The sequence below is a fragment of the Aythya fuligula genome, unplaced genomic scaffold, assembly GCF_009819795.1.
Source record: "Aythya fuligula isolate bAytFul2 unplaced genomic scaffold, bAytFul2.pri scaffold_52_arrow_ctg1, whole genome shotgun sequence".
Classification (NCBI taxonomy): Eukaryota; Metazoa; Chordata; class Aves; order Anseriformes; family Anatidae; genus Aythya; species Aythya fuligula.
In genome coordinates, this window is record NW_022473991.1 from 70,306 (window position 1) to 82,918 (window position 12,613).

At 51.0% G+C, this 12,613-nt stretch overlaps 1 protein-coding gene across 1 annotated transcript; it reads left to right on the forward strand.

Moving 5' to 3' along the window:
• Positions 1 to 1,340: 1,340 nt before the first annotated feature.
• On the forward strand, positions 1,341 to 12,351 carry LOC116501598 (olfactory receptor 14C36-like). The gene is made up of 2 exons (XM_032207192.1): positions 1,341 to 1,826; positions 11,797 to 12,351. The coding sequence occupies exons 1-2, from the start codon at positions 1,341 to 1,343 to the stop codon at positions 12,349 to 12,351; spliced, it is 1,041 nt and encodes a 346-aa protein (XP_032063083.1).
• Positions 12,352 to 12,613: the final 262 nt, after the last annotated feature.

The window sequence follows — 12,613 nt, forward strand, 5'->3', positions numbered from 1 at the left end:
GGGAAAGAGATATTATGGATGTGCTATAATTGATGGATTAAGTGGAGAAGTAAAACAGATGGGCTGATTACCCAATAACTGGTCAGCCCAAACTTGTGAATTGTATGCTTTGAATCAGGCATTCACACTTCTTAAAAGGAAAAAGGGAATAATCTATCCTGATTCAAATTATACTTATGGGGTGGTTCATATATTTGGTAAAATGGGAGGAACGTGGGTTGATCAATAGTAAGGGGAAGAAACTGGTCCATGGAGAGCTTGTAAAGCAAGTCCCAGACAATTTATTATTACCTACTGAAATTGCAAGAGTGCACAAAAAAGGGCACCAGAAAAAAAAAAAAAGAAAAAAAAAAAAAAAAAGGAATCCAGTCACTGCCCAAGGTACAAAAGATACAAAAATATGTATCTGTGGGAATATTTACTCTGGCCACACAAGTATGCAGGAGTTGTGCAGTATGTCAGAAGGTAAATAGGAAAATCATCTGCAGTCAGTCTAAAGGGGGAGAGAACCAGTAATTCAACCCTTCCAGAGTATACAGGTGGATTTTACAGAACTCCCTAAAATAGGAAGATTTAAATACTTACTAGTTTTAGTGGAAGCTTTCCCTTCAGTATCTGCTACTGTGAACACAGTAACTAAAGTAATGCTCAAACAAATAATTCCCAGGTATGGAACTGTTGAAAATGTTGACTCTGATCAAGGAAGTCACTTCACATCACAGGTATTACAAGGGCTAATGCAGACTCTGGAGATTAACTGGGAATTTCACACTCCTTTGCATCCTTCATCTTCTGGAAGAGTGGAGCGAATGAATCAGATAATAATAAACAAAGAAAGAAAGAAACAAACAAAAACAATTAACTAAATTAGTTCTGGAAACTCGACTTCCCTGGACAAAATGTTTACCTTTGGTGCTTCTACGCATTCAAACAGCACCAAGCAAAGAAGTGAGAGTTTCACCATATGAAATATTATTTGGATTGCCATTGCTGGGCAGAGGGGAATTACCTCCAAGCTGCACTTTGTGGCAGCTTATTACTTATTAGCCACAACTGACCTCATCACAGCCTCCCCACACTTGTCCTCCTAATGGCCTATTAACCGGTCAAATACATGTCACCTCACATTCATCGTTGAAGGACAAGTGAGTGTTCAGCGGCTTCTAGTGGACTCTACTCTGAGTGAAGAAAGCATACCTGAGAACACTATCTCTCTGAGTAATGGTAGGGAAATACTTGTCAACTGTCCCAGTACAATTGGGAAGGGTTCTAGAAATACGATACGACCAGTTGCCCAGCAACTATATATATAGAAATGCCTCTATATCAATGAACACAGCATGGGAAACAAGCAAGAGGAATTGGAAACCATGGTTCAGTTAGACAAATATGACCTGATTGCTGTCATTGAAATATGGTGGGATGGATCACATTATTGGAACACTGGGACAGAGGGCTGCAAACTCTTCAGAAGGGATAGACAGAGAAGGAAGGGAGGTAGCATCACCCTCTACATTAGAGAAAGAATCGATCGTGAAGAGTTGCCACTGAGAAACAGCCATGCACAAGTTGAGAGTTTGTGGGTGAGAGTTACAGACCGCACCAAGAAGCGACAGCTTGTGGCTGGGGTCTACTACAGGCTGCCTGATCAAGGGGAGCCAGTGGATGAGGCATTCTTGCTTCAACTACAAGAAGCGTCACACTCGCACCCTCCCATCCTGATGGGGGGCTTCAACCACCTGGATGTCTGCTGGGAAAACTCCACAGCAGGCTGTGAGCAGTCCAGAAGATTCCTGGAGTGCATTGAGGATAACTTCCTGGTCCTGGTACTAGACAACCCACCCAGAGGAGAAGTGTTATTGACATGGTGCTCAACAACACAGAAAAAAGGGAAACATCACTCCCATTTTTAAAAAGGGTAGAAAGGAGGACCCGGGGAACTACAGGCCACTGAACCTCACCTCTGTGCCTGGAAAGCTCACGGAAAAGATCCTCCTGGAAAAGCTTGAGAAGTGGGCCCACGTGAAACTCAGGAGTTCAGCTGAATCACCGCCCTGAGCCAGGGAAACCAGCAGCCCTTCTCCCACCTTGTCTGTGTGCCCCCTGAGTGTGCCCACAGAGCAGGCTCTGTGCTAACACAGGGGTGAGCTTTGTTCATTTGACTGCTGCTCCCAGAGCATTAGACGGAAATTTGAGTAGGTGGCTGATGAACCTCAGCATAAACCTGCACTCATCTCTGCTTCAGATTCTTGCTTCCAGGGTTCCCACAGGGCTGCAGGCATCCCTCTAGAAGGGCGCAGCTCTCCCATGATATCTCTGTGTTATCTAGGAGCTCCACGCAGAAGACACCTCGGTGCTAAAGCCATGGATGGCTCAATGTGGCCATCTGCAAATTCCTCAGGCATGGCTGGGGGCTAGAAGACAATGCCCCCAAATAAAATCCCCACAGCCCTGCTCTGCACTTGGGTGAGCTGGGAAGGAAAATGCTAAAGAGGTCTTGGATAACACGAGTGGATTTAATCTGAGATCCCACCACGTCCCTCATTACCAATTGCTGTAATGACTGGTTTCTCTTGTGCCCACAGCAGAGTCCCCCCCCCTTTTTTTTTTTTTTCTGGCACCTTGAGCCAGCACCTAGCCCACATCATTTAATTATTTTATTGGGAAATGACTAATGTGGCCTTCGCTCTGCTCAGAGTGCTTGGTCTTAGCTCACAAACGAAGTGGATTCCATCTCCTTGAATATTCTCAGGCATGATCCTGAATGTCTGTCTTCTGCCGCTGTAGCACAACAAATCGCACTTTGTCTATCTTCCTGTAAGCTGACGGGGTTTGTCTCAGCCACTTGTAGAATCACAGAATCGGAAAGGTTGGAAAAGACCTCCAAGATCATCTGGGCCAACCATCGCCCTACCAGCAGTGTCACCCACTAAACCCTGTCCCTGAGCACCACGTCCAACATTCCCTTAAAAATCCCCAGGGACGGTGACTCCAGAACTTTTCAGCACTCTGTCTGTTTGTCCTTATCCAGCATTCCCCCCTTATCCGGGGGGGGGGGGGGGGGGGGGGGGGGGGGGGTCAGGACCCCAAAAACCGGGTCCCGGTGACCCCAAATCCCCGGAATCCCTCCCCCCATTCCCTAACCGGTCCCCGGTGCCCCCCCCAAACCCCAACACCTCCCTTCCCGGTGCCCCCAAACCCCCAGAACCCGCCCCCGGTGCCCCCCCACAAGGCCCAGGTGCCCCCACCCAGTTCCCCACCGCCTCCCGGGCCGTGCTGGGCCCTGAGAAAGGCTCCCACGGGCGCGGGGCCGTCGCTGCCGACCCTGCAGGGCAGGAGCTGGGCCCGGAGCCGCTCCGGGGACCCCCCCGGGGCCGCCCGCACCCGCACGGGCGCCGCCATTTTGGAGGGGAAGTGACGTCTGCCGCGCGACTCACCCGCCGCGCGGGGGATGATGGGAGTTGTAGCTCACCCTCTCACCCCCCCCCCTTATACCCCGGGTACCCCCCACCCAGCCCCCCTTATACGCCCCTGAACCAACGCTCAGCCTCGTTAACGCCCCAGGAGAAGCTCCCAGCCCCTTTTATGCCCCATGAACCCCCCCCTCCCCCACCCCACTCACTTTTCTACCCCATAAACACCCCCCCAGCCACAATAATGCCCCATGGACCCCACCCCACAGACCCATTTATGCCCCAGGGAACCTTTGGGGTACACCTGAACCCCCCTCGGGAGCCTTTACGCAACCCCACGCACAACAGGCCTCTGCACTTTCTCCAAACAACCCTGATTATGACCCTAACCCTAATTATGACACTAACCCCAATTAGGACCCTAACCCCAATTAGGACCCCAACCCTAATTATGACCCTAAAAAAAAAAAACGAATGTTGCCACTCTCTCCCATCAAAAAGTGCTCCCAATGGAAGCCTTTGGGTACACCTGAACTCCCCTGGAGAGCCTTTATGCAACCCCACACACAACAGGACTCTGCGCCTTCTCTCTTTCCAAATAAAACGTTTGGAAAAAGCCTAAATAAAAACCTAAACTTGGAGATTTTGTTGTTGTTGTTTCTTTGTTTGCTTGTTTTTAACTTAGGGTTTTTCAAATTTGAGTTGCAGTTAGAATTACGATGAGCTTTGGAGTTAGAGTTACAGTTGGAGTTAGACTTGTTGGAGTTGGACGTAGAGATAAAGTTGGAGTTAGAGTTAGAGTTAAAAATCACAGAATCACAGAATCTGAAAGGTTGGAAAAGACCTCCAAGATCATCTGGGCCAACCATCGCCCTACCAGCAATGTCACCCACTAAACCCTGTCCCTGAGCACCACGTCCAACATTGCCTTAAAAACCCCCAGGGATGGTGACTCCAGAACTTTTCAGCACTCTGTCTGTTTGTCCTTATCCAGCTCCTCGTCTTTTTAATTTGTTTGATGTTACTTTAACTACGAGGAAGATGTATAATTCCCTACCTATCAGTACACAACACTCCCTGAAGAGTAACGCTTTTTGGGTAGGTGTGTTGGGTCTGTCTGAGCTGGAGTCACCTTTTCCCTGCAGCAGCCCACACAGTGCTGTACTCTGCACTCGTAGCTGGAACAGCACTGATATCACTCCAGTGTTGTGTCTATTGCTGCATAGTGCTGGCACAGCATCAGGACTCCTTCCAAGCCCCCAAGAGCCAGCAGACTGGGGGTGGGCAAGTGATGGGGAGGGGACATTGCTGGGGCAGCTGACCTAAACCAACCAAAGGGATATTCCATAACACCTGATGTCACACTCAGCAATAAAAGGGGGGGCTCTCGTGGGGGAGGGGGCTGTTCCTCCTGAACAACCACTACGCGTTTGGGGCCCTGCTTCCCAGGACGTGGCCGAACACCGCTCGCTGATGGGAAGTAGAGAATAATTTTCTCTCTCTCTGTGCTTCCGCGCGGACTGATTGCTTCTTTTGTCTCTGTTTTTTTTTTTCCTCCCATTCCCTTTCCCTTTAATTAAACCTTTCTTATCTCAAAAAAAAAAAAAAAAAAAAAAAAAAAGACTGTCGTGGTTCCGCTCGAGTGGGCAGCCGAGCTCCACCACAGCCGCTCTCTCACTCCCCCTCCTCAAAGAGGAATGGGGAGAAAATATGTGAAAAGGGCTCAAGGATTGAGATAAGGACAAGAAAATCACGCAATAATTATTGTAACGGGCAAAACAGACTCGGCATAAGGAGTGGGGGCTCGCCACATAAACCCACTACAGTAGGTGAACTCCAATGGAGCCATAAAGCTGAGGAGTGTTTTATTGTTTGGTAAACTGTCTTGTGTTTTTCTGTTGTTGGCTTTAAAATAGGAAAACCCTTCTGTGCCTGTGTGCAGCCAGTTCTCTGAGGAAAGCAGGTGGGATCTGGAGCTAAGGAGCAGTGAAATGTGGCTGCTGATTTCAGTGGAGAAGCCTGGTGTAAGGATGCGTGCTGCAAGCCCCAGGTGGCCAAGGTCCTGGGAGGGTGAGGAGCAAGGTTCTCCATCCAGTGCCTGGCCCCAAGCCACTGCTTTGCCAACCTGCCCACACCTCCTTAGGAGAAACACCACCTAAGGAATGCTGCTGTCACTATTTGCCTATGCTGGAGAGTAACGAAAAGTACCTATCCATCGAGTGCACACCGAATGCTTCCTCTTTACCTACACTCCCAGAGCCTCCCTAATGAGGTGTACAAGATGGAAAGGCTTGAAGAAACTTGTTGGAACAGACGTGGCGTGTTAAGAATTTCTGTCTTTTAATGACCCTGTGGGGCGCTTGGTGCTCTGCTACCTCAGACACTGGGAGAAATCTGAAGAAATCTCTGGAGGAGCTAAAGTTAGAAGCAAACACCAAAGTTTCTCGGAGCATTAAATTGGCCTCACTGAAGGCCATTAAAGACAAAGCTTCCCCGGGGACTTGTTAGAGCAGCTTAGCTGGAGGCCGTGACTGCAGGTAGGCAAGGGCACATCCGTCTCCCTGTGATCCCCACCCTGCTCTCACCAGGGCATTGCCGTACCTTCAGAAATATCTCTGGGCTCTCACTGACTGTTCCTTGAAAGACACTGGCACGGTCTGACCCCAGACTTCCAAACGTCCTTTGAGGGACGTTTCTTTCTTCCTCATTCCCACTCCCAACCTTCAGAGCTGACTCTAACTTCTTCCTCCTGTTTTCTACTGCCAAGCAAAGCTTCCCCATCTCGGAAATCTCACCCCTCGAGCGGGCATCCCTACTGATCAGGCTTCCTGTGGTGTATCATGAGAGCAGGCAGAAGCTGCCTCACCATCATGGTCCAAGCTCTGGGCCTACTGCTGGCCTTGGAGCTCCTTGGACAGACACGGCCAAGCCGTGTGCCTCCAGCTCTGCAGTCCTGTGCTCACGTGCAAGGGACACAACAACCCGTCCCCAGGCCTTCTTCCTCTATGTGCTTATCAGGTGCTCAGGCAAAGGAGATCCCACAGCCACCATGCCAGCCACACACCTGCTGCTGGACTGTCAGGAACACTGGCAAATGGGAGCCGAAATGCACAGATCCCAGCCAGCCTCCTAGAAATTTTCATGCTGGGGAGAAGGGCTAGGGATTAGGGTGAGCAAGAGGGTAGAAGCAAAGGTGAGGCTCTAAGGGACTGGATCTTGGCTTCCCGGTACGGGTGGAAGTGCTGGGGATTAGAGTATTGGGCTCCTGTCGGGCCGAGTCGTGACATTTAGGGCCAGGCTTAGGGCAAACTTCACTCAGGGTTAGTCCCTAACACGAATGCGTTCCCAGTCAGTGCTGCAGCAGTAACAAGGTGTCCCGAATGCCTTTTACATCTCCAAAAAGTCTTTGCTCTCCATTGGCAAAGAAACCTTCTCTCCCATGTTCTCACATTTCCCTTCTCCAAGCCCCTCCACACCTGCCCATGTGTCCTCCTGTCAGGGGCAGCACTCGGAAGATTTCCACGACTTCTGAGATCACAGAATCACAGAATCACAGAATTTCTAGGTTGGAAGAGACCTCAAAATCATCGAGTCCAACCTCTGACCTAACACTAACAGTCCTCCACTAAACCATATCCCTAAGCTCTACATCTAAACGTCTTTTAAAGACCTCCAGGGATGGTGACTCCACCACTTCCCTGGGCAGCCCCTTCCGATGTCTAACAACCCTTTCGGTAAAGAAATTCTTCCTAACATCCAACCTAAAACGCCCCTGGTGCAACTTTAGCCCATTCCCCCTCGTCCTGTCACCAGGCACGTGGGAGAACAGACCAACCCCCACCTTGCTACAGCCTCCTTTAAGGTACCTGTAGAGAGCGATAAGGTCGCCCCTGAGCCTCCTCTTCTCCAGGCTGAACAAGCCCAGCTCCCTCAGCCGCTCCTCGTAGGACTTGTTCTCCAGGCTCCTCACCAGCTTCGTCACCCTTCTGTGGACCCGCTCGAGCACCTCGATGTCCTTCTTGTAGCGAGGGGCCCAAAACTGGACACAGTACTCGAGGTGCGGCCTCACCAGAGCCGAGTACAGGGGAACAATCACCTCCCTAGCCCTGCTGGCCACACTGCTTCTTATACAAGCCAGGATGCCATTGGCCTTCTTGGCCACCTGAGCACACTGCTGGCTCATATTCAGCCGACTATCAACCAATACTCCCAGGTCCTTCTCCGCCTGGCAGCTTTCCAACCATTCCTCTCCCAGCCTGTAGCTCTGCTTGGGGTTATCGTGCCCCAGGTGCAGGACCCAGCACTTGTCCTTGTTGAACTTCATGCAGTTGACCTCAGCCCATCGGTGCAGGAGATGGGTGACCTCAGCCCATCGGACAGGAGATAGATCTGTCTCCTGACAGGGACCCAGTCAGTTTCTGGGTCTGAAGGGACCTCACAGTGGCACCAAAAGGATGCGAGATGCTGTTGGAAGACCCTGCACAGCCCCTGAAGGGCCCAGACTTAGTCCATGCCTACCAGCTTGTGCTCCAGAAGGTCTCCCCCAGGTCCTGTGTCACTTGTCCCCCCCAGGTGCTACAGCTACATCAGGGCATCCTGGTGGCACCGGCCATTTTTGTGCAGGCATCCGAATCCAGACATGAAAGCCGATTTTGTAGCTCTAGCCCCAGCTGGGCGTCATCCACAGATGAGATGAAAATGTTCAAAATGATGTTCAAAAACCATCATCAGATGTTGTCACATTATCGAGGACTTATCAGAACCAAACGTTTGCCTGTTTCAGAGCCCTGCCAAGGACATTCACGGAGTCCGTTCCACAGCCCCTTGACTGCCTCTCCTAGGCTTCCTCTTTCTTCTTTCTCTCTCCTGCTCTTCTTTCTTCCTAGCTCTAACTCCAACTCCAACTGTAACTCTCACTCCAACTCTAACACTAACTCCAATTATAACTCTAACCCTAACCCTAAAGCTAACTCTAACCAACGCTAACTCCAACTCCAACTCTAACAGTAAAAGAAAAATAAAGAATAATCTCGGTGTGCTGATGGACTTGGCAATAGAAGGAGAAGACACTGATGAGGTTTTCCATGGTTTCTTTGCCTCCGTCCTCTCTTGGGCCTCTGTGCCTGCAGGCAGAGCTCTGGAGGAAAACAGCTGGCAGTGCATGGGGATCAGTTAGGGGTTTCCTGAGCAATTTCAGCCTGGAACTGTCCATGGGAGGAACATCACGCATGAGCACTGGAGAACAAACCAAATAACTCAATATGGAGGGATCAGGGGTAGTTCCTGAAATCTGGCAGAAAGCCCGCAGGGACACCCACCATGTGTGCATGATCTCTCCATGGCCTCTTCCATGGGGGGCCTGCAAACACCCTCAGAAACTGGGAGGTTGGCTCCTGACTGCTACTTCTTCAGAGGCTTGCTCAAGCTTTCAGTAGCTGCAGGTCAGGAACTTGGCACCTCAGGGCTCATTGTCATGCAAACGTCCAAACAAAGTGAGTCTTGGTGCATCATCTTCCTTAAGTCTTCATCTCCTAGAGGGAGAGCTAAAGACATTTGAGTAGAAGAGTCAAAGTGAAAAGATTTCTGTATTCAGAACGGTAAGTTATGAATACATTTCCATATCACACATTGAGTTTTGGCTGCTCCTTGGGATCCTGGCAGCAGTCGCGACCTCTGGGTGGGCAACAGAATCAATGCCTGAATAAGAATTTTAAGCAAACCTGAGCCATAAATAAAAAAATAACTTGTCCTTGATGGAATAAGTACGTAAGAGGTCTTCATTTTCAAAAATGTGAGGGTTGTCTATATATTTCCATGATGGGTTTCATAGGCTGAGGGCACGGACCAGCAATACTCTTTGGCACTTCCCTTGTATGGAAACATAAAGTCATCTAGCCATTACCAAAAATGAGTTTCCTCCCCACTCTTTGAATGGAGACACTGTGTTCCCAGTGTCCCTTAAACTTTTTCTTTAAGGGCATGCTGCACATCTGCATTTCCTATCTCAACGGAACTGGGAGCAGTAGAGGTGAAAAAGGTTGGCTGTGTTCTGCCACTCGTGAGTGGAGAAGGATTTTGTGCACGGGACCGCTGCTGCCCCTGCTAGCCACACGGGGCTCTGTGTGGGAGCACTGACATCTCACCTTCTGCATCTCATACGGCCTGTATTTGTCCAGTTAACTGAGTAACTACCCTGAGCTGGGTCAGGCAGCGTGGGGATGTTTATGGGAGCACCGTCATTGCAGTCAGAGGTTATCTAGCAAATGCAGCTGGTGGGGAACCAGGGGAAAAGTGTATCTCCATGTTGGGAGTGACTCCATATGGTCAGCTGAAAACTGGCCTGTGCTTCACAAAAGGACAACAAAATGGACTTGTCCTACAAGTGGATGGACGTCACCTACCCTTTGTAGGTTGGCCAAAAGAAATATGCTTGATACGTAAAACTGACGGACTAAGATGCTGCCCTGCCCTCCAGAGGATTTTTGCATATCAGGGAGCTGAGCCAAGGACCTCACACAAGCTGAGTCCCCTTCCAGCGTCAGGACTGCAAACCTAGGATGAGATGCCTCAACTGATGGAGCTGAACGCCTTCCCTCCCCACAGGTCGAGGTAGTCTCTGCTGTCACTTTCTGGGTGCCCTGTGCAGGAAGGTGAAGGAAAGATGATTCACATGAAACTATTTGAGTGATGGAAGCCCTAACGCTGTTGGAAAGCAGTCTCTTTCCCCAGCTGAGGGAGGGAACGTGTGATTCCTTCATTCTGTTTCCAAGGAGGCTCCCCAGGAGCCCTGTGGACATCTCAAGGGAGCCCAGAGGAGACAAGGAAAGGAGGCCGTGTCTGCAGACAGACAGCTCTGCCCAGGAGCAGCTCCTCTGCAAGGCACAGCAGGGCTGGGTGCACTGCCTGCATGTGGAGAGGAGATGTGAGACAGAAACCAGTACAAGCTTTCTGCATGTGGAATCCAACTCAGAGCTCATTGCAGGAGAAACCTGCACGGCAGCTGGCACAGCCGAGCTCTTGCTGCACTGCAAGGAGGATTTTCCTGCACACCCCAAGAGGAGAAAGGCATGAAAAGAGCGGTCAGAACCAGTGGGGCATGGAGGGCGGCTGACAGCTGGCTGGAGGAGAAATCCACACACCCCTTGACATGACAAGTCTCGGTCTGCAGGATCAAGTGGATGAGTATCCTGGTGGAACAGTTTAAAGCTAGCATATACTCCAGTCATAGGACATCTGTCAGGGGGTGCTCACGGTTCCTCTGCTGTGGACGAAAAGGATGTGAACAGACAGAGATGCCCCTGGGCAGGGCCTCTGCTTGCAGGAGGCGTCTGCAGGGCAGAGATGAGCACAAAGTGTTTGCAGTGAGCTCTGTGAACCTGTGCAGGGAGCAGACACGGGGACGGAGCAACAGCTCGCGGCAGTGCCAGCTCCAGGGAGCAGAGGCAGGGCACATTCCCTCCCTGGAGCAAGCCCCACTCTCCCCCACTGCCCAGAAGACCCCAGCTCAGGAGCCAGCAACTCTGAGGCTGGAGCTCCATGAGACGAGAGGTGCCTGTCTCCTGCAGCGTGGCACACAGCCACGAGGCTAAAAGCCTCCGTCCCTCAGTGTCACTGCAAGGTGCTGAGCATAGCTGGGCGAGGAAAAGGCTTTGCTGCACGCCCTTCTCCTCCTGGCTGAATTAGTGGCAGCGCTGCAGTATCCGTCCTTGGTGTGCCACCCCTGGTGTGTGCTTTTGCTCCCTGGGCTGGGGTGCTGGGTGTGGATCAGCTTCTGTTCTGACACTGACTTGCCCTGGAGGTGTCCTGGTGAGAATTCGCGTCTACTTCTCAAAGAGAAAATCACTGTGTCTGCAGGGCTGACGAATGGCATGGCTTGTTCTCCTTTCATCTCCATGGGTGGGATTTCGCAAAAAATGGCGCGGGTTTTCATCAGAGAAGTCTCTCCTTAACTTCTTGTTATCATTTCCTCCTCGCACAGCTCGCCCACTCCCAGAGAAACCAAATGCCCAACAGCAGCTCCATCACTGAGTTCCTCCTGCTGGCATTCGCAGACACGCGGGAGCTGCAGCTGCTGCACTTCGCGCTCTTCCTGGGCATCTTCCTGGCTGCCCTCCTGGGCAACGGCCTCATCCTCAGCGCCGTAGCCTGCGACCACCGCCTCCACACCCCCATGTACTTCTTCCTCCTCAACCTCGCCCTCCTCGACCTGGGATCCATCTCCACCATTCTTCCCAAAGCCATGGCCAACTCCCTCTGGGATACCAGGGCCATCTCCTATGCAGGATGTGCTGCCCAGGTCTTTTCCTTTATTTTCTTCATTGCAGCAGAGTTTTATGTTCTCACCATCATGGCCTACGACCGCTACGTTGCCATCTGCAAGCCCCTGCACTACGGGAGCCTCGTGGGCAGCAGAGCTTGTGCCCAGATGGCAGCAGCTGCCTGGGGTGGTGGCTTTCTCAATGCTGTCCTGCACACAGCCAGTACATTTTCCCTGCCCCTCTGCCAAGGCAATGTCCTGGACCAGTTCTTCTGTGAAATCCCCCACATCCTCAAGCTCTCCTGCTCAGATGCCTACCTAAGGGAAGCTGGGCTCATCACATTTAGTTTCTGTGTAGGTACGGGCTGTTTTGTTTTCGTCATGCTGTCCTACGTGCAGATCCTCAGGACTGTGCTGAGGATGCCTTCTGAGCAGGGCTGGCACAAAGCCTTCTCCACGTGCCTCCCTCACCTGGCCGTGGTCTCCCTGTTTGTCAGTACAGGCATGTTTGCCTACCTGAAGGCCCCCTCCATATCGTCCCCAGCTCTCAACCTGGTGGTGTCATTCCTGTACTCGGTGGTGCCCCCAGCTGTGAACCCCCTCATCTATTCCATGAGGAACAAGGAGCTCAAGGAGGCACTGAGGAAGCTATTGCAGTGTGCAAGGCCTCAGCATCGCTAAGGTACCTGTATTGCTCCTGTTGATGGTTGGAGCAGATGATCCTGGAGGTCTTTTCCAACATTAAGGATTCTATCTCACACCCAGCACAGACCGGGACAAGACAGGAACATCTTAGTTCACATATATTTCAAAGTTGTGTTTCTTTCTTGGCAATATCAGCCCTATTTATTTTTTTTTCTTTTCCTTTTATCCCACTTCTACCTGTTTTTCTAACCCAAAGACTTTGGATGCATGTACAGGTAAGCTTTCTCTATAACAGACT

Coding starts and splice junctions, on each gene's coding strand:
- LOC116501598 (XM_032207192.1), top strand. CDS start 1,341: ATGGGAAACAAGCAAGAGGAATTGGAAACCATGGTTCAGTTAGACAAA. Junction 1,827..11,796: donor AGGATAACTTCCTGGTCCTG/GTACTAGACAAC, acceptor ATCTGCAAGCCC/CTGCACTACGGGAGCCTCGT.